Consider the following 21,441-nt stretch of genomic DNA (forward strand, 5'->3'; position numbering starts at 1 on the left):
CAGGTAACCATCCACGTTTTAACCTCCAATAAAGGAGAGTCTACCACTTTTTGAGTTTGTTCCACTGCAGAACAGCTCTTCTATCAAAATGTTCTTCCTTAGTCGGAGTCATCTTGTACTTTGGATCCACTGATTTGAATCCTACACTCTAGAGTGACAGAAGACTATATTGCTCAGGCTGATGCAAGATATATTTGAAGATAGCTATCATAACACCCCATAATCTTCTCCAGGCCACATATATCCAACTTTCTCAACTATCCCTCAAATGGCCATGTTTCCAGATACATTACTGTGTTGGTCAACCTCCTCTGGAAACTTTCCAGCTGGCCCATATCCTTTATCTACGTGGGGCTACCTTTGAGGCTGCTGCGGAAACTACAGGTGGTGCAGAACGCGGCGGCCAGATTACTTAGTGGAGTGAAAAAATTCCAACATATCTCACCCACTCTGGCCTCACTGCACTGGCTGCCCATCCGTTTCCGCATCGACTTCAAAGTGATGATGCTTACGTACAAAGCCCTAAACGGTTTAGGGCCTCGATACTTGGCGGAACGCCTTCTCCCACCAAGGTCTACCTGTGTCACTCGTGCGAACCAGGAGGTGAGGTTGAGGAGCCTAACGCTGAGGGAGGCCCGGAAGGAGAAGACAAGAAATCGGGCCTTCTCGGCGGTGGCTCCTCGCCTCTGGAACAACTTACCTCCTGAGATTCGCATGGCCCCCTCGCTGGATATCTTTAAGAATCAAATAAAAACGTGGCTGTTTCGGCAGGCCTCCCCATCAGATAATCCCTGACGCCCCTTAATACCTTTTTTCCTCTCTTATTGTTCCTCCCACCTTGTGTAATGTCTTACCACTTAATAATTGTTTCGTATATTAATTTTATTGTATCATTTATGTTGTTAGCCGCCTAGAGTGGTCCTGACCCGACCAGATAGGCGGGATATATATAAAATTAATTAATTAATTAATTAATTAAACCAGGGGTCCCCAAGCCCCGGTGAATGGACTTCCTTGAACTGTGCCGTGGACATGGACCCCCACCCCCACACATGCATGGTGTCGTGTTGTGCTTGTGGGTGGGGCGTGTTGCAAATGTGGAATTTCTGACATGCTCAAAAATATATGTATCTATACTGCATACAGATGAATATCGTTCAAGGAATATACTGCATATAGACCAACATGAATTTGACCCAACTCTTATCTTCCACCACCTCCCAGAGTTGGGTCAAATTCATGTTGGTTTATATGCAGGGCCTGGCGTGCTCTGGTCCACAGGGTCACAAAGAGTCAGACACGACTAAACAATCAAACAACAACATACTGCATATATTATGAAAAGCAAGATTACAAAAGCTTCTGAATCAGTACATTGTTCTGATCCCAAATTGGTGTGTGTGGCAAGAATTCTTACCTCTTTTAGGCTTTGGTTGGTCTGTTGAGCAGCTACCAACTTTTTTCTTTTTTCTTGGTATAGAAGCACTTTTCCGGTCAAATGTGACAGGGCTGTACTGAGGGAGGCTGTTGAATTTTTTCTCAAATTCTTCTTCCAGTTTTGCTAAGCTAAAGAATTAAAGGCAACAAGTTAGCACAGAAAATAAATGGGTTTAAAACAAACAAATTCACACAGTAAGACTGATGCCTTCCAGTGGAACTTAAATATTGTATCCTCTGTTCTTCACAGAATAACTGGAGCAATTGATTGTAAAGGTAGATGTCTCTATTTTGTCTGGTCAGCTAAGGGTTGTATATTACTTTTCACTGTAGCTGTGAGCAGTTTGAATATGTAGATAATGACAAAAGAATAGTTCTTAACAGTAAGTGGATTCCCATAGCAAATTTCTCCATACTTGACTTACTTGCTATGGGAAATAATTTGGATTGTTGGTATATAATAATGATCACATGTAATTACCATTATTTGAATTGCTCTACCTCCTGTCCATGGTACCAATCTGTAAAATGTGGCTCTTGCTACTAAACAAAAGCATAACTTGAATCAGGAAAAATAAAACTAAATTCTGAACAGGAGATTTCACTGCTGAGTTTCTTGTAAGACTATTCCAATTAAAGAAAGATAAGATACAATCATGAATAAAAGGTCTTTCCTCCTCTATACTTTAAAAGAGCTATAAAAGACAGATTGGGCTAGGAAATGTTTGTTTCTTGGACTGGAACTCTCAGATCTCACAGCCAATGGTTATTCTGCCTAGGGGATTCTAGGACATGGAATCCAAAAACATAAGTTTCTCATCTCTGGGAAAAAGGGGTGCCCAGAACTGACCACCTGATGTTAACTTACCCCAAAACTATTTCTTCCTTTGGCTTAGGCCTTTTAAGCTTTTTGTTCCCACTTGCCCCTCCTGGGGAAAATGCCCAGGCTTCTTCATTCCAGCATCCTTCATGATCAGAACTGCCACATTTTCCTGAGCTTCGTTTCCCTGTGAAAGGTATCAGGAAGAAGGCATGAGTTTTTATGTTTGTTTTTTCTCCACACCGAAACTGCTAGGAAACCTGGGAATCGGAGAAAGCTTGGAAATGAAATAAATCAAGGGTTTCATAGCATGTGGACAACTGTGTAACTGAGACCATTATTTTGTATTTAACTTGCAAACAATTGTTCAAGTATTTGTAAAAAGGTGTAATTAAATATAATTATCCCTTAAAAAAACACGCACCGCTTTGTCAGGGGAAAGAATCTGCCAAAGAAAAGTATAAAACAATATCACTAGTCCCGATTTTAATCATTCACGCATTCAACATTATAGAACAGAGATTTTTTTTAATAAACACATTTTTTAAAAAAGTTAGTTTTAGTATCAAACTCCAGCAAACCCTTGTCTCCAATGAAATGCTGAGAACAGAGATGCTAAAGACACTTCAATGTACTGAGAGAGAAAAAACACCTCATAAAATGCTCCTCTACATGAATTGGGAATGAAACAAATATGTTTACTTTAATTTGGATGGAAGACTACATGGAAATGCAATGTATTCTGCCTTGAATTAATGAAGTATCAATGGACTAAGGATATTATGTGTTCTGCCTTGAATTAATGAAGTATCAATGGACTAAGGATATTATGTGTTCGCTATGCTGGGGCTTCATTATAAGGTTGTTCACATAGTCATTGCTGTTTCACATTCCCAGTTATTTTCACCCTTCCCCCACCTCAATTAAGCACATATGGGCCCATTAACCTTCTTCTATAGAAAAATCAAAAAAGGAAACACACTTCAACTAAGTTACTATGAGGAAGAGCAGGGTACAAATTCACAAATAAGTAAACACAGAGAATGAGTTACAGTAAGAATGAAGATGACAAGAATAATTACACATCTTGGATGGATGTGATTAAGGCTGCAACCCTGGATACACTTAGTAGCAAAGCAGGCACCACGGAAGACAGTGGAAATTGCCAACATGCACAGGACTGTATTTACATATAGTCTATTCAGCTGAATTTGTAATCAGTTCTAGATAAAAAATGATAATAAAATAATAACTAAAAATTACAATGGTATTTTCAGACTTTTCTTTTCTTCTCTCCCCTTTCTTTCATTTGGCTCAGAGACATATAGTACATTTCAAAATTTACATACCTCTGTCAACATTGGCACGCAGCGATGTAAGCATGCCTTCTGAGACTAGAGTTTTATACAGAGCACCCTTACAAGCTCTCTCGGATTTCCTTGAGCCACAAGTCTCTGCTTTTTTGCTACAGTCACTGTCCTCGACTTTCACCTGCTCTGGTAAACTCTGTGGTAACACATCCTCTGTTGGAGTTAGCGGTTCTGACTTGACATTTTCAGGTGCTTCGCACAGTAGCTCCTTGTCTTCTGTAATGTTAAAAACATCAGGAGGCTTTGGTTCTTTGGTGGTCTCTACACATTTTTCCCTCAGTGCTTTCTTCTCTTTTGACTTCACTTTTTTCTTTGGTGACTTTTTGTCCAAGATATTCCCCTTCACTGTTGAAGAAAGGCGGACTTTCTTATGGGGCACTTCTATGAGTCTCTCTGCCCCCCAATCCCCTTTTGCAACTGCTTCAATAGTATAAATGACACTCTCAATGTCTGACTCAGAAGACTGTCTCTTTTTGCATATCTTCTTAGCAGGGCATTTTTCAAGTGTTTGCCGGTCCAGTTTGTTTTTCTTCTTTTTCTTTTTTAACTTTTCTGGTTTGCTTAATCCTAAGGTGCTGATGTTGGCTGTTGCGAAGTCTTGGGAACAGCATGCAAGATCTTTTGTAGTTGTGCTGTTGGGTCCAACTAATGTGCTTTCCAAAGCAGAAGCTGCAACATGGCTGCATTCTGTCATCTCCTCCAACACTCCAGTTCTTATTTTTTCATGTTCAAGGCCCTTCACCTTCTGAGATTTTTCAATTTTTACTTTAACTTTTTCTGGTTCTTCGACTTTTACTTGTTCAGGTGATTCCAAGACTCTGATAATTCTGGATGCTTCTAATTTTGCCTTTCCAGGTTCTCTCACTTTTACTTGCTCAGATGCAAGGCACATCTGAAACAGGGCAGAAATAATAATTCATTCAATAATCCCTTTCTAAGTTTCAATACACAAGTTAATTTATTATTAATAGCTAGATTCCATATCTCATTATGCTATTCTTCCAAATTCAAAATTGATTAGTATTTTTCTAATTTCTTGCAAATATCAATCTTGCTGCTATTAACATAATAACAGTCAGTTCAATTTTTCCTGTACCTAATTGACTGTTTCCAAACATATGTAACAGAGCTATCACTGGACATCTTTGCATATCTGTCCTTATAATTTCTTAAATCTCATTGAAAACAATTATCTTCTGTTTCTCTTCACATGTCCACCACATATACGTTCCTCTTTCTTTCTTACATCTCCAACATATAGATGGTATCTCTTATTCATTATATTCAATTTTGTTGGTGTTAAATACCATCTCCATATTTTATAACAAGTTTCCTTTACCTTAACTGACATATTTTTCATTATTCTTTCCTCCAGATCATTTTCCATGCTTCAGCACTAATTTCTTTATTTAAATCTCCTTGCCATATCTCTTTCAATGAGATATATTATATTCATCCTCTAATATCTTATATAGTACACTTATTATTCCTTTCCTTTGATTTTTTCTTCCATCTCTTCCCTCTTTTCAATAACTTGTTCAAATTTAGTCATCCTCCTACATTCTCCTTCCGTTTTTCTCTATTCCTTAATCCAATTATCTGTCTTACCTTCAACTAGGTAATTCCTTCTTCTCCTAGTGCCTCTTTTATTCTCTCTATATTAAACATCCTCTTAATCTGACCTTTACTCTTCATGGCTCTCTTTTCTGATAAAATATTGTTCAATTTTTTTATTCAGGTTATGTGGAAAACTATGTAATTCCACCACACGTGTCAATGGGGAAATCTCTAGACTTAATATTCTCCTGTAACATTTCAACATGTTACCTAAAAATGGGTTATCTACATTTTAAAGAATATCCTTTAAAATTTCCTTTTAAAAAGTTTTTCATATTATCCCCAACCTTATAAAACTTCAAATCAATCGGAATTATGACTGTATTTGTTATTTATGTTTTTTTCAAGTATTGTTTGGTGTATAGTTTTGTGTATCTTTATGATGAAAAAAATTAATTAAAAATAGATAAGATTACAAAAATTACCCCAATTTCATTTTTTTTTTTTAAAAAAAGAGAAATAATAATTCAGTTTCCTATTTACCATTGGAAAGGCTAATATTGTATAGATGTTTTAAGAGTTATTCTACCAGGAAGAAAAATCCTGATTTTTAGCAGTTCTTTTGCATTCTATAGCCAATGTAAGTGCAGTAGTATGACTATATACTATATGAGTAAATCCTATTAAATAAAATAGTACATTGTGCATATTACCTGCTTTTAGTTCTCTAGGATATAAATATGATTAATAAATACATAAGGAGAAACAAGACAGATGGATACACACACACACACACACACACACACACACACACACACACACACACACACACACACACACACACACACACACACACACACACACACACACACACACACACACACACACACACACAGAGCAGACTGGGCCATGTGAAGGTGAACCAGGTGTGTAGAATACTGTAGTTATTGTATGCTACCATAATAATACATCTCCTGAAATATGTAGGGGAAACAGCAGTTTATTTCATTATAACATGGAGGTCTGAGCTCTGGAATAGGACATTTATTCTCTCAGAGGCATGCTCACATGAATATATCTGTAGGCATCCTGTGGTATTATTACTCACAGGGTTACAGAGTTTTTCCAATTCTCAGCCACTTGCCACATAGAGTTGGTTTGTTAAAAACAAACAAATATTTAAAACAAAAAGTTTTTTTTTCTACCAGAGTACTTTTTAATTTCAGCCGATGACAAAAATTAGGGGGCAAAAATCTTCCATGCTGTTCTTTTCATTCTATTTATACCTTTGTTAAACCATCATGCAGTGAAACAGAAGTGACATATCTGTGGTTGGCTCATTTCAGAGGAATAGAAGTATCTTCTTGGGGTAGTGATGAAACTGTCACTGGGAATGTCAAGCCCTGACACAACCACAGCCCAAAACCCATACTGTAATTCTCAATGCAATGAGATTCTGATTGCAATCATAAAATATGCCATAATTCACATATTGTAAAGTTTCTAAATGCTGGGAGTCCAGTCTGTACATATATCATAAATATAACTGTCTTTAAATGCAGCACAAATTTGCATGAATTTGCATTTTCATATTTCTTAGCATATTAACTCTGAGATCTATATACTGGCTAGATACTAAGTAGCAGCTATTCTGGAACATCTTCAGCCTGATGCAGTTCAGTGCTTAACAAAATCATTACTTCAGTCTACATTATAGAAAGAGAACAGATTGCCCTCCAGCAACACCTATGAGCCATCCTAGTTAATGATGAGGGAAGAAGGGAATTGTTATCCAGCATCTATATAGCTATACACTGGGCAAAATGCTGTTGTACAAAGTGATAGTGGTGTACGTTGGATCTGGAATTGAGACTGTTGGTAGCGATCTAGTGCTGATTTATGACTATTAAAGCCTGCTCCCTAGTCGTGAGGTTCCTAAAGGCTTCAATGGGGCAAAAAGGGAGCTGTAGGGAGCTTCAGAACCTGAAACAGGATGATAAAAAATCTTCAATTTATTTAAATTAAATATTTCCAGTTTTTCTGGTGTAACTTTATGCAAAAGGATTTCCTACTATCTATCCCTAGTCTACAGTGATGAGGATGTTCTGACAGTTTTTGACATGACACAAATAGGTACAAATGTACAAACAATTTCTTTTTGATTAGTTTCCACCACTCTTAAGTGTTTGTATAGGCACAATCAATCAATCATTTTAAAAATAAAGCTGAAGGATTAATCCTAGTACACTGTGTGCACTGGGAAAAAATGAGAAACCTGCTGTCCCCCTTACATTGCCTACTGAAAACGGCTGTACACCGATGATATTTTTATACAAGTATGGCCCCAAACACAACAAACTTACCTCAAAGGATTATGTTAGTTTGTTTGTGAACATACAACACTTTCCAAATGTTCAAGCTACAATATTTTATTACTCACTGAGCAAAGACTTTCATTCCCTCAGAAACAAAATTGCTCTTTACTATTGATTAAATTTATTCCCTACCTTTCTGCCTAAAACTGGATTCAAGACAGCTAATAATAAAACTGAATAAAACAAATACAATTGAAACGTAAACCAATTTCAACCATAAAGATTACAGATGTAAATTATATACAGTACAGATTCTATGTAGAATACAGTGGCATCATCTAAGGGACAATACCAATTTATACTAAAATGGATAAGTAACAAAATGTGTCATTCCTGTGCACCCTGGAAGTGTTTTTGCAAATGCTGTTATAGCATTTCTATTGCCAGGGTGTGGCAGGTGTCCTTGTGCAATATTCTGCTTCATGTACCAACACAAAGGGCAGTTTTGGGTTAGGGCTACCTCTGCTGCAAAGGTCTGACAAGACTGTAGGGATCCCACTCACTGAGAATAATGATGTATCCATCTTTATTTCTCTTTCTTGATTTCTGTTGTGATGGACTGTTGGGAACTGTGTTTTGGATAGGCAATTCTGTTAACGTACAGAATGAGGCTGCATGAATGTCATGGGCTGACAAGAACAGCAACAAGTTAACAAGTAACACAGCCCACTCATGTACCATTTGTGTGAGTATTCCCACTGAGAATATAAAGCATTACCAAAAACATGAGCCAATTTTTTTTTCTCTGTGGTTGTGTTACAGCTTCTTTAAGTAAGCAATTCTTAAGTTTCTGATGTGATCCTAGGAAGATTGTGCCTACTGATTAGATGAGGTAAATCTAGATTCTTGATACTAACATGATAATTTACCGTTCTATACACAACAAGCTAATTATGCCTGTACTACTTCTTTTCCCCAGATCTTGGCAACAAACATCATTCAGCTTCTCTTCCCCAAATGCACCAGTAGTAATTAAGCCACAGGATTTTAATACTACCTCTGCCAGCTGAAACAATGCTGATGTCCCACATTGCTTTGTTAATTCAGAAGGACCTGAATGGGATGTACTTGATGAAATCTAAAGTAGGAAGGAAGGAAGGAAGGAAGGAAGGAAGGAAGGAAGGAAGGAAGGAAATATAATATCACTGACATAGTTGTGGCTGCAAGTATAGTACAAAATGTGAAAGGAGATTTTAGACTCTACAGTTACGTTCAAAAGTGCAGTTAAAACAGATCAGTATTAGAGATGGGGGTATTCATATAAATATATCCCCACGCACCTGGACTTAACGAGGGGCCATCCCCTGCAGCCAGCCCATCCACTCACGTGTCTGGCAGCAGCGGCAGCCTTGCTCATCCTTCCAATTGCTCCTGAGCTCTGTTCTCTTCCTGCTCGGCTAGTGACCCTGAAGCCATGAAAGGAGACTCGTCCTCCCTCCCACTGCCTGGAGTGGCCAGGCGAGCAGGAAGACAACGGAGCTCCGGGAGCTCCTGAAAGGATGAGTGAGGCTGCCGCTGCCAGCGCATGCATGAGTGGATGGGCTGGTCGCAGGGGCTGGCCCTTTGTGAAGTCCAGCTGTGCGGCGATATTCGTATTCTTATATGAATACCCCCATCTCTAATCTGTATTATTTAAATACCCCTTTAACTACTATCTTGCCAAAGAGCACCAAATAACCACTTTAATGCATGCTATGCAGTTACTGGGCTCCTGTATACCATGCCTTAAAGTGCCTACCTACGTACCTATCTATCACACCCCCCAGGACAATTCCACAGCCCCCTTGAGGCACCTAAGAGCCAATAGGACAGCAATGTAAATTTTAGAACAGAAATTTGCTATTTCTACTCCTGGACACCCCCAGGAGCAGGTGTTCTTGCTGTAGGGGACTGAGCAGGCCCCTCAGGTTTTTCCAACCCATACCAAGAAAATGCAAAACTGATCCTGGTATCTAGATACTTTCTTCTCTCTTATCACTTCCTGCCAGTTATGGGGCCTGATGAAGCCCACAGAAGAATATGGAGGTGAAAGGTTTGCCCCCAGCCCTGTCAAAATTGTCCACGCCTTATTTATGGTATGAACCTCTTACTCAAAACTGTGGTTAGACAAAAGTGCCTGGATGCTAGTTTCTGTGTAGAAAACTTTCTCAACATAATCTAAATACCTAATCTTCAAAAAGGAGGAACCTGATATCAATCCCAGGGAAAATTCTGGAGCAAATTATAGAGATCATTATGCAAGCACCTTGAAAACAATACAGTAAAAGCTAAAAGTAAAAATACCAATTTGGCAAGAACAAACTCTGTCAGACTACGCTTATCTCATTTTTTGATCAGGTAACCTCCTTGGTAGATGGTGGGATTGCTGTAGACATAATATATCTTGACTTCAGCAAAACTTCTGACAAATTGACCCAACATATTCTGATTAGTAAGGTAAGTGTGGGCTAAACAGAACAACTATCTATAGTTAGTTGGTTATAGAATCAGCACTCAGAGATGCTTATCAAGGTTTCCTTCTCAAACTGGGAAAAGCTAACAAGTGGGATATCAGAGGGCTGAGCTCAGTGCTCTGCAACATTTTTACTAAGGACTTGGATGAGGAGGGGCAGGTAATGCTTATCAAATTTGCAATGATGTGAAGTTGGATAAAGTAGCTAATAAGCTAGAAGACAGAAACAACATTAAAATATCTTGATAACTTGTGCATTGGGCAGAAAACAACTAAATGAAATTAAATGTGCATAAGGTTAAAGTTCTACACCTAGGGGTAAAAAAACTCCAAACATATTGTTACAAGATGGGTGATTCTCAGCTCAGTAATACTAGTGAGAGGGATCTTGGAATTGATGTATATCACAAGCTGAATATGAGCCAGCAATGTGAAGTGGCTGCAGAAAAGGCAATTGCTATTTTAGACTGCATTAACAGAAGTATAGTTTCCAGATCTTATGACGTATTTGTTCCCCTCTATTTGACATTGGTTACATCTCATCTTGATTACTATGTCCCATTCTGGTCACTACACGTTAAGATGGATATAGACACACTGGAACAAGTTCAAAGGAAGGCAAGAAGGATGACTGAGAAAAGAGGACTGAAGGGAGATAACTTTTTAATAAAAAGTGTGCTGTATTGGAACGGTGGCCACAGGTCGAAAATTCCATAGGTTGAGGGTCCATTTCCCACAGGAATGCACTGAAAACCATTTAATGCATTCCAGCCAAAGGAAAAAAAATCCCAGGTTTCCAAAGCTGCACCCGGGGGACAGGCAGAGGGTACTGGAGACAGGAGAGAAGAGCGCAGTGGGTGCAGTTTTCTAAGCCCCGAAAGCCAGCAGCGAGTGCGAAGCGACTTTCGGCTTGCACCTGCTGCCCTCTGTCTCCTGTCCCTGGTGCCGTCTGCCTCCTGTCCACAGGAGGCAGAGGGCAGTGGGGACAGGAGACAAGAGGGCAGCGGGGGCTGCTTTGAATTTCCCGCCCTTCCCCCCTGTGTTTCGTAGCTCAAAGTTCCGGCCGCAAGTCAAACTAAAATTTTGCGGCCTGAGCTTTTCATACCTCGAAATTTCTGTAAGTAGGGACCTTCGTAAGTTGAGGGTCCACTGTTTGGAGGCTACACATTCCCTCCCCCCATGGGTACTCATTTTACCAGCCTCAGAGGATAGAAGGCTGAATCAACCTTGAGCCAGCTACCTGGGATTGAACCCCAGGTCATGAGCACAGTTTTGGCTGCAGTACAGCAGTTTAACCACTGTGCCACTGTTCAACACTTGAAAGACTGTAATGCAGAGGAGGGGCATGATCTGTTCTTGATCATCCCAGAGTGCAGGACATGTAATAATGGGCTCAAGTTACAGGAAACTAGATTTCAGCTGAATATCAGGAAACACGTTCCGACTGTTAGAGCAGTATAATAATGGAACCAATTAACCTGGGAGGAGGTGAGAGCTCTAATGGTAGAGGCATTCAAGAGAAAGTTAGACAACCATCCATCAGATATGCTTTGACTTGGATTTCTGTAATTATGCAGGGGTTTGGATACAAAAATCCATTATATTATGATTCTATGTACTCCAGATGTATTCAACAACACCATACCTAGGCAGGAACTGGACATAATGAAAATGGAGAAGGCCTCTATTCACCCAATTCCCTTGGAAAGAATACATAAAGGATAACAATAACAAGCTGCGACAGATGTGGTCTTTTCTATCATGTGTAAAAACATCTGTTAAGCAAATTTACCTTGTTCTGGATTTGCACTTTTATGAACAAATGGAAATAAGATCATAATATACAAATGTCGGGATGATTCTACTTTCATCTATAAAATAGAGATAATTATGTGGGGTCAAGTTGAGTTTGATACTTATGACCACTATTTCCAGGATTTTCTAGGTATACCATTCCCTTGTAGGGGTGCTTCTTGACTGTGTAGCTTGCCCAAGACCACACAAACAGGCTTTTCCCCTACAAAGGCATGGTGGAAAATCAAACTCCTGACCTCTCCCCTCCATCTCCCATGTTTCAACTCACTGAGTTACCCAGTCAGCTATGCTTACGTATGCAACTCCTCATTCCAACACTTTGTTGCTAATGATATCACTGGTGCCAACTTTCATTTACTCTGTATTTAATGTGAAATAGTCATAACAAAAATATACAATATTTAATACAATAAAAGAGCATTACCTCAGCCAATTGGAAGAGTGCTGATTTCTTACAGTGTTTCACATGTTCAGGGCTCCCCAACTGTGATGAAAGAGATACAGATTTTAAAATAACTTGGAGAGAAAGTCTATTTATAAAGAGGTAAGGTAGAGAGTCAGCTGCCTTTATGGCATGTATGTTTATTAAAAGTAATCTGACCAATTAACAATGGCCAAAATCCTGTTGCTTAACAAAGCAAATCACCCAGAGTAGGCCCACTGAATCAGTGGAGATTTAGTGATTTAATTCCTCCATAGGCTCCATAAATTCAACACGTCTATTGTATCAGAATGTAAGAATATGCCCACTGTATCAAAAGAATCTATGGAGGAGTTCACTCTCTAAATCCCAACTGATTCGATGATCATACTAGGTGTAACTTACTACACTAAGCAATAGGATTTTTGTCGCTGTTTGAAAGAGTAATTTATTTTTACTTATTGCAATGATTTAAAATGTCATGTTACATTACTTGTGCTATGTGCTACTTTTATCACTTTCTATTACTTTTCAAAAAGCCTATGAAAGAATTGTGCTGGAAAAATTCTTGCCGAAATGCCTCTAGAAAACACCTCTTATAAATAAATTCAGCAAAATTTTTAAAAAATCACTATGGTGATCAAAATAATTGTGATTCTCTTTCTTACGTTACTTTTGATGTTGCCTTCTTCTTGTGCCCCCAAAATTACTAGTTAAGGGTAAGAACATTAATTGAAACTTCTTGCATCTAGGCTCTGACATAACCTATGCTGCTACTGCCATGCATACTCTAAATGTCCTGTGATTTCACTGTGGTTGCCATAGGGAAAAAGGCATTGGTGGATGGTAGTGGTTCAGCAAAAGAAAAGAAGGACTGGTTCTCCAATAGCTGTATCCCTTGTTTTAATCAGAAAAAGTAATCATGAAACAAACAAAGGGACAATAAATATACTGGGACTACAGTGAAGGGTGTCATGCTCTATAATGAATTGTGCATGACTGATAGAGGACTTTTGTGCTAGGACTAAAGGCCGTCCATTATGAATGACACATACACATGATGGTATCATTCCTTTCACAAAGACTCAATATTTGCTCCCACTGTTAAAGAAATGAAGATAAGGAGAGCATATGAGGAACACCCAGGCTGAACTGAAAAGCGATCTGGGAAGACTGCCAACTATCCCCATGCATCCTGGGCTGGAGCACAATGAGCATCATCATACAAGATTGTTGTGCTACTGGATATTTGTATGCTTACAGGCATTGGGCAGGTGCTTTTCGAAACTGAATTCTGCTTCCAACTGCCTATTTTCTGTAAAGTGCAGCAATACGTCTCTCAGCATGAAATTTTTTAAAGCACAGTAAAAACAAAACAAAAACAAAAAAACACCCACTACTCTCCAACAAAACAAAGGAAGGGAGGATGGGCAGGGGAGAGTTCTGGCCTGGAAGACTTGCCAAACATGTTGTAGTGCTATCTCTGCAATAGTAACAGTAGCATGGTTGCCAGCAGCAGGGATTTCAGGTACTCTACAGAAGATTGTTTATTTCTTTCTAGAAACAAGTGCCCCGTCACATTCCAGATAAAAACACCTCACCTCAGATGAAGAAAGATGTGTCATTGTGTTTAGTAATGCAGTAAATATATGGTCTGACATGAGAGAATAGATCTGGAGAAGAGGGTCAAAACATTTCTTGCACTTAAGTGTTGTCACACCTCTCTTCAATCCCTCTAATCTAAGGATAAATTACTGTATTCTCCAAAAAGAATTCAGCTTCACATGAAAATATTCTCTGACATAAAACATACATCTCTTGAATGCTGTATAACAGACGATCCCCTGGGCACTCATCTTTTCAACAGAAAAGTGTTCTTTTAAAATAGTTCTGAATTCTCTAGTTTTCATCAGCAAATACAAGGTTTCTGCTGCTTGCCATATATTGAGATACTATGGTACTTCACTGCTGATGGGTCCCTGGTTTGGACATAATGAGTTACAAGCAATGTAATGCATTACATTTTGGGATTACAAGGTTGTTAATAAATGTCCTTAACTGTCCTTATAACATAATTAATTATCAGCAGTTTCACTTATATGTAATTGTTTCTTTTTCTTTAATTAGAGAAACTAAAATTCTTTTGGAGGAACTCTGAAAGCTTTTTGGAAAAATGCAGACCCTGTTTTGTCTAATAAGTAATTTAACATAGTAAGTAATAAAGAGAGAAAGGCAAGGGGAAATTGTTACACTACAAATTACTTTTAAAAAGTTACTTTCCAAGCTCAGGGAACACGCAGTGTTCCTTAAGAGAGAGCCAGTGCGGTGACTGAAGTGTTTCAGTAGAACCAGGGAGCTCTGTGTTCAAACTACATACAGCCATGTAATGAGTAACCTTGGGAATTACACCTCCTTAACCTGACCTACTTCATAGGGTTGCTATGAGGGTAAAGTGGTTGAGGAAGAAAGATTTATACACTGTCTTGATCTCACTGAAGGAAAGATAGGATATAAATATGATAGAGAAATAAATAAATACAGGCACATTTATAATGAGGTATGTTTTTAATGCTGAATGTATTAGATTAATGATTTTTACGTTGTATTGACAGGTTTCCCTTGAAATTTGTTTTTACTTCTTTTTTCAGATCAGTAATGCTGACCACATTGGTGACCACATTATGAGCAGCAATGGGCACATTTCCTGAAAAGACTGTTCCTTATAGCCTGTCCACTGATGCAACTGCTAGCGGGCATCTTCTCCCTATACACCCCAATTGGCTCCTTGGTATACAGAAGCACTGACTCCAAGAAGACAACTAGAACACAAATGGCAGAATATTCATCTCAAGACTAACGGAACCCTAGTTAAAGAGCTCATTACTGAAACTCTGCAACAGTGATGGTAACAAAGAAACATCTGCAAGGTCTCCACAGTGCCATCTAGAGGGGCTTTCTGAGGTCATGCAGGGCTTGTTGCAATTTGGTCCCTCTAAGGAGGTTTTTTTTAAAAAAATATTTATTTATTTATTTATTTCTAAAGAATGAAAAGACAATCGAACATTTTACAAATATTAAATACAAAACTATTCCCCACTTTTCTCCAAATCACATATATAAACCTTTCCCCATCACCTTTTTTAAAAAAATTGACCAACAATCTAAGTCTCTTTTCAAACCACATGTCTCCATTTTATCGGCATATTTTAATAATGGCTTCCAGTTTTCCGTGAATTTACTATGGCTTATTTCGCCTCTATGTACTCTAACTTTATTCGTCATTTTTTCCATCAACAATGTATGCCATATTTTACTTGTGAATGCTTGCAGTGAGAGATCTTGGGCTTTTTTCCAATTTTTAGCTATTTCAGATCTTGAGGTGCCTATGAGATTTGCAATTAATTCTTTATATTGTAGTTTCTCATTTCCCCCCGTGAATAATGAAAATAACAATAATGTTTCATTAATCTCTATTTTTTGATTAGTCAGTGTTTCTATCCATTTAATTACCTCCAGCCAAAAAGTTTCTATTTTGGGGCAAGAGATCCACATATGTTCCAGAGTTCCCTTTTGCCCGCAGTTCCTCCAACATTTATCAGATATATCTTTATTAATTCTGTGTAGTTTTGTAGGGCATAGATGCCATCGGTGCACTACCTTTAGAACCGTTTCTTTTGCACTTGCTGAAATATATATATATGGATATTTTTTCCAGATTCCTGTCCAAGTTTCTTCAGGTATATTAATATTTAAATTTGTTTCCCACACTGTTTTAGATCCTCCACCTTTTCCATATTCTTTTTCAATAATGCTTTTATATATTAGTGAGGTTAATCCTTTCTTTTTATTTTTATCTTTTTGTATGCAATATTGTTCGAATTCGGTTAATGTTCTTAGAAGGCCAGTTTTTTGTTGTAAGTGAGTAGCGAAACTTCTTATTTGTTTTATTTGTAGCCAATTGCTTTTTATTTGCTTTGTTTTCTCCTCTATTTGTCTGATAGTGAGTGGTTCCCCTGACTCGAATAAGTCATTAATTCTATATATTCCAATTTGCTTCCATTCCTTAAATTGTGCATATTTTTCTTTAGACTTAAAATCTGGGTGATCCATGAGGGGACATAAAGGGGATACTGGGGGGGCCAATGTTTTACTATGTTTTCTCCATATCCTTAATGTTTCAGAAATGAATGGGTTCTGTATTTGTTCTCCTTTTCTAATTGTTTTTGTAGTATAAATATACTTGTTTACTATGTCCATTTTCATTTCACTTTCCATTTTAACCCAGTCTGAATTTTTACAAGTCTCGTCAATTTGTATAAGTTTAATAATTTGGTTTATTTGCAAAGCTTCATAGTATTTTAGGAGCTGTGGTATTCCTAATCCCCCCTTTTGACCCTGTCTATATTTGATGCTATTTATAAATCTTATCTTCTTTCCCTTTCCTGCAATAAAATTTTCTAGCTTTCCTTGCCATAGTTTTACTTTTTTTGTATCTGGCTGTAATGGGATATTTTGGAATAGAAATTGAAATTTTGGTAATATATAAGATTTAATCAGAGCAATTCTCCCCAGCATTGATAAGTTCAAATTGGACCATTTTGTCATTTTTTTCTTTTGCAAATTTAAATAGATTTTTATAATTTCTGCAGATTAATTGATTAAGATTTTTTGTTACCCATATTCCTAAGTATTTAAAACCTGAATAACATAACTCTAAATGAGATGCATCTCTAATTTCATTTTGTTCCCTAATAGGGATATTTAAACATAATAATTTAGATTTTTGGAAATTAACTTTTAAACCTGTATATTGACTATACTCCTCTAATATTTCTTTTAAATGTTCTATACTTTTTAATGGGTCCTCCAAAAAAAGAAGCATATCATCTGCATATAAGTTTATTTTGTGTTGTCTATTTTTTGTGGACAGTCCTCTAATGTTTTCACTTTCTCTTATTTTTGTCGCAAGAGGTTCTATTATTAATGCAAATAGGATTGGAGACAAGGGATCGCCTTGTCTAGTTCCCCTAAATAATGTAAATTTTTCAGATTCCAATCCGTTAATAAGTACCGTAGCACCTGCTCCTATATATAATTCCTTTAAAACTTTAATAAAGTTTTTACCCATATTCATTTTTTCCAACAGATCAAACATGAATTTCCATTCCAACCGGTCAAAGGCCTTAAGAGCATCCAGTGAGATTACTGCCATCTTCTTTTTTTCTTTATTGGCTGTGTATATAATATTCAATACTCTCCGGATAGCATCACACATTTGTCTTCCTGGCATAAACCCATATTGGTCTGTATGAACATATTTAGTTACAAAACTACTTAATCTTTGTGCCAATATTGTTGAAAAAAAATTTTGATCTTGATTTTGCAGTGTTATAGGTCTGTAAGATGAAGGAAACATTGGGTCTTTTTCTGGTTTCAATATAGTTATTATTCTGGCCGTATGCCATGACTCTGGTATTTTGTCACCTCCCAAAATTGAATTAAATAGCTTTAGAAGATGTTCTATGACATCTTCTTCCCATACTTTATAGAAATCAGCTGTGAATCCATCACAGCCTGGTGCTTTTCCTTTCTTAAGTTTTCTGATAACTAAATTTATCTCAGTTTTTGTTATTGGGCTATTTAAATAGTCTTTATGTTCCTCTAAAATTTGGTTTATTGGTAATGTTTGTATAAATTTTTTAGAATTTATGTCCGGTGTTACTTCTGATTTATATAAATCTTTATAATATTCCATGAATGTAGAGAGTATTTGTTGCTGCGAATTTACCGTTATTCCTTCCTTCGTTTTTAATGAAACAATTGTTCTTTTTGCTGCCCTCTTTTTAACTGCATGTGATAGCAGTTTAGTGTTTTTATTTCCATGTTCATAATATTCTCTCTTTAAGTAGTTCATAGCTGTATGAACCTTTGCATATCCAATGCTTCTAACTGCTCTAGTTTTTGTTAATTCATTAAGTATATTCTTTGTTCCTAGTTGTTTATGTTGTTCTGTTAATTTTTTTATTTTACTTTCTAATTGTTCTTGGAGCTTATTTCGTTCTTTCTTTATTCTAGAGGTTTCCATAATAAAAATTCCTCTTAGGTAGGCTTTTAGGGCATCCCATAGCAATGCTGATTTTATTTCTGCAGTATCATTTATTTCATGCAGGGCTTGTTGCAATTTGGTCCCTCTAAGGAGGTAAGAAACCTTTAAAGTCATTTCTGAATGATTCTGCAAGGCTTTATAAGGATAAAACTATTTGTATCCACTATGACTTCAATGCTGTGAGTGGAAAGCAGTCTATAAAGGTATACAGAAACCTCTACTGTCTTATTTACAAATACCTGTACTGTTACATATTGGAATGTGTCAGAGTCATATTTGGATCAAACTATTTGAAGCTAGATTATACTGCAGAAGGTTTCTGTGATGGTGACAGATTACTATGATGGATGAGATGGACATGTAATTGTAGTTCTTTGAGTGGTCCTCTGTGATTCACACTCTGGGTGATCTGCGCATGCACAGAGCCTAACTGGAGTACTCTAGAGTTTCTGCTATCAGAAAAGATACATTAGTACAGTGGTGCCTCGCTTGATGATTACCATGTTAGACAATGAAATTGCTTGATGATGAGGTTTTGCGATCGCTATGATTCCAATGTTTTTTTTTTCATTTTATGACAATCATTTCCCTGCTTTGGGAACCGATTTTTCGCTTCACGAAGATTAAAAACAGTTGATAATCGGGTTTTCAAAATGACTCCCCGCTGTTTTCCAGACCTATTTCCAGAAGACAACGATGCAAAATGGCTTCCCCTATGGAGGATCTTCGCTGGATGAGCAGGTATTTCGCCCATTGGAATGCACTGACCGGTTTTTGATGCATTTCAATGGGTTTCCCCCCCTCTCTATGACAATTTCGCTTAACAGCGATTTTAACGGAGCACATTATCGTCGTCAAGCGGGGCACCATTGTACAAGCTGCTCCCCCCTAATATATGTACCTTGGCACCAAGGCTCTCCCTTCAGTTAAGTCAACTGCCGCTTAGCAGTAAGGGTGTGACAGTGGGGAGGTTGGGTCGGGATGTGTGAATCACAGAGGACCACTCAAAGAACTACAATTACAGGTAGGTAACCTGTACTTCTTCTTCGTGTCCTCTGTGCATCACACTCTGGGTGACTAACAAGCTGTCTTACCTGGAGGAGGATGTCATAGCAAGGTAGATGAAAGTATAGCACCTCCAAAAGCTGCACCAGAGTTCTGATGAACATCAAGCTGATAGTGATTAATAAATGTGGATGGTTGCAACCATGCGGCAGATGCGTAAATCTCATGGAGGAGAATCCCTCATAGAAAAGCTGTGGATGCCGCCAATGCCCTGGTAGAGTGTGGGCGAAGGAGATGTGGCACGGGAAGGCATTAAAATTGGTAGTCAAGTTGGATAGCAGAGGCAACCCACTTTGATATATGCTGAGAGGTGACTTGGAGACCTTTTAATGTAGGCTGGTAGCTGACAAAAAGTCTAGCTGCATGCTGGAATGGTTGTGTGCGGGCTATATAGAAAGCCAGAGCCTGTCTTACATCTAAGGTGTGACAGATACATTCCTGAGGAGTGGATGGAGATGGGAAGAACAATGGAAGAACTCATGGTTGAGAGAGGTGGAACTGGGAGACAACCTTGGGAAGGAACAAAGTATCTACAAAAAGTCAAATCTTGTCAGGGTGGTACTGGAGATATGGGCAGTTGGACCACAAAGCTGCAAACTCACTGGCTTCTTGTACAGAGGTGATTGCCATGAGGAATGCTGTCTTAAAGGTTAGGAGATGGAGGTCCATCAGTGCCAGGGGCTCAAAAGGGGCCTTGTAAGTTGTTGAAGGATAGTGTCAATGACCACTGAGGTGGAGGACAGCATGTATCAGGGTATACGTGAATTAGTCCTTTAAGAAAACGCTTGAAAGTAGGATGGAATTTTGAGGCTGGAGAGGTTGGTGGCTGATGTGCCACAACAACAAAGAGATACATTTTCAGTGATGAGAGAGAAAGTCCCTTGCTTGTAAGGTGTAGAGGAAAATGTAGAACAATGTGGAGAAAAGGGTTCATTGGTGTCCTTTATGAGGGCTACTAGTACTAATTTGTTGATGTGAAGCATTTTCTTTCTCTGTAACCAGTGGGCATAGATCTGGAGAGATCCAAAGTGGGCTCCCCAGCCATTAAGGCTCGCATCCACATTGAATTGTATCTGTGGACGGGGCTGCTGGAAAGGTCGTCCCATTATCAGGTTTTTATGGAGAACCACCACGAGAGTTGGGAGGCAAATCCTGGAGTGATATATAAGAGGTCATGTGGCAGGTCGAAGAGTGGGTCAAACAGGGCCAGAAACCATGCCTGAAGGGATCCCATCTTTAGGAGGGTGTGCTGAACTACAGAAGTCATCGAGGCCATCATGCTGAGGACAGATTGAATGGTCAACGCAGGAACAAGTGTATGAGGGGTGAAGGTGCAGAGCAGAGAGATTAAATAACTGAGACATTTGTTGTCTGGGAGAAATGCTCAAGCTTTGCTGGAGGTCCAGTTAGGCTCCAATATAATGAATATGTCTGGTAGATAATAGGGTAGACTTTTAAAGGTTTACTGCAAGGCCGCAATCTTGAATGAGGGTTAAAGTGAAATGGATTGTCTTGCTGTGCTTTTTGGTGAAAGTGAACTATGAGAAGGTATTTGCTGATATATGGGAAGATTTGAATCCCCTGCAGCTAGAAGTATGCTGTTATGAGGGGCATGCATTTGGAGAATATGTACCTGAAGGTTGTGGCGAGCCTGGACAGGAACCTTTTTAACTGCTATGCCTAAGCCCCTAGCTGGAAATGCAGATAAGGCCGGTGAGCTGGATTGATGGAAATGTGGAAGCAGGTGTCTCGTAAGTTGATTACCGCAAATCAGTCTTTCTTGTGGAGCAGTGGAAGAATAGACTCGAGGGTAACCATGTGAAATTTGGTGGTGTTAATGGGCGGATTTACACCCTTGAGGTTGAAAATTGGGCTGAAGCTGCTGTCCTTTTTTGGGACAGTGAAGTAACAAGAGAAAGAAACCTGTGACTCTGGTGCAGTGGTACAGATCCTATGGTGTCTTTCAGTAATAAGGATTGCATTTTACTTTGTAGAGTTAGCGATGGAGGTGTCACGGTGTGCA

At 38.4% G+C, this 21,441-nt stretch overlaps 1 protein-coding gene across 50 annotated transcripts in view; it reads right to left on the reverse strand.

Moving 5' to 3' along the window:
* The window catches only part of BBX (BBX high mobility group box domain containing), a 164,152-nt gene that overhangs the window by 10,538 nt on the left and 132,173 nt on the right, over positions 1-21,441 (reverse strand). For 47 of the 50 annotated variants that reach the window (XM_072993916.2, XM_078389906.1, XM_078389895.1 and 44 more), the window contains 5 exons: positions 12,251-12,310; positions 8,557-8,637; positions 3,607-4,519; positions 2,306-2,444; positions 1,418-1,566 (listed from right to left, as the gene is read on the reverse strand). In XM_072993916.2, the coding sequence (XP_072850017.2) occupies positions 1,418-1,566; positions 2,306-2,444; positions 3,607-4,519; positions 8,557-8,637; positions 12,251-12,310 (1,342 nt within the window). The remainder of the gene's footprint in view (positions 1-1,417; positions 1,567-2,305; positions 2,445-3,606; positions 4,520-8,556; positions 8,638-12,250; positions 12,311-21,441) is intronic. The other 3 variants (XM_078389891.1, XM_078389893.1, XM_078389892.1) reach the window with 2 other exon arrangements.

This window comes from Pogona vitticeps, chromosome 3, assembly GCF_051106095.1.
Source record: "Pogona vitticeps strain Pit_001003342236 chromosome 3, PviZW2.1, whole genome shotgun sequence".
Taxonomy (NCBI): domain Eukaryota; kingdom Metazoa; phylum Chordata; class Lepidosauria; order Squamata; family Agamidae; genus Pogona; species Pogona vitticeps.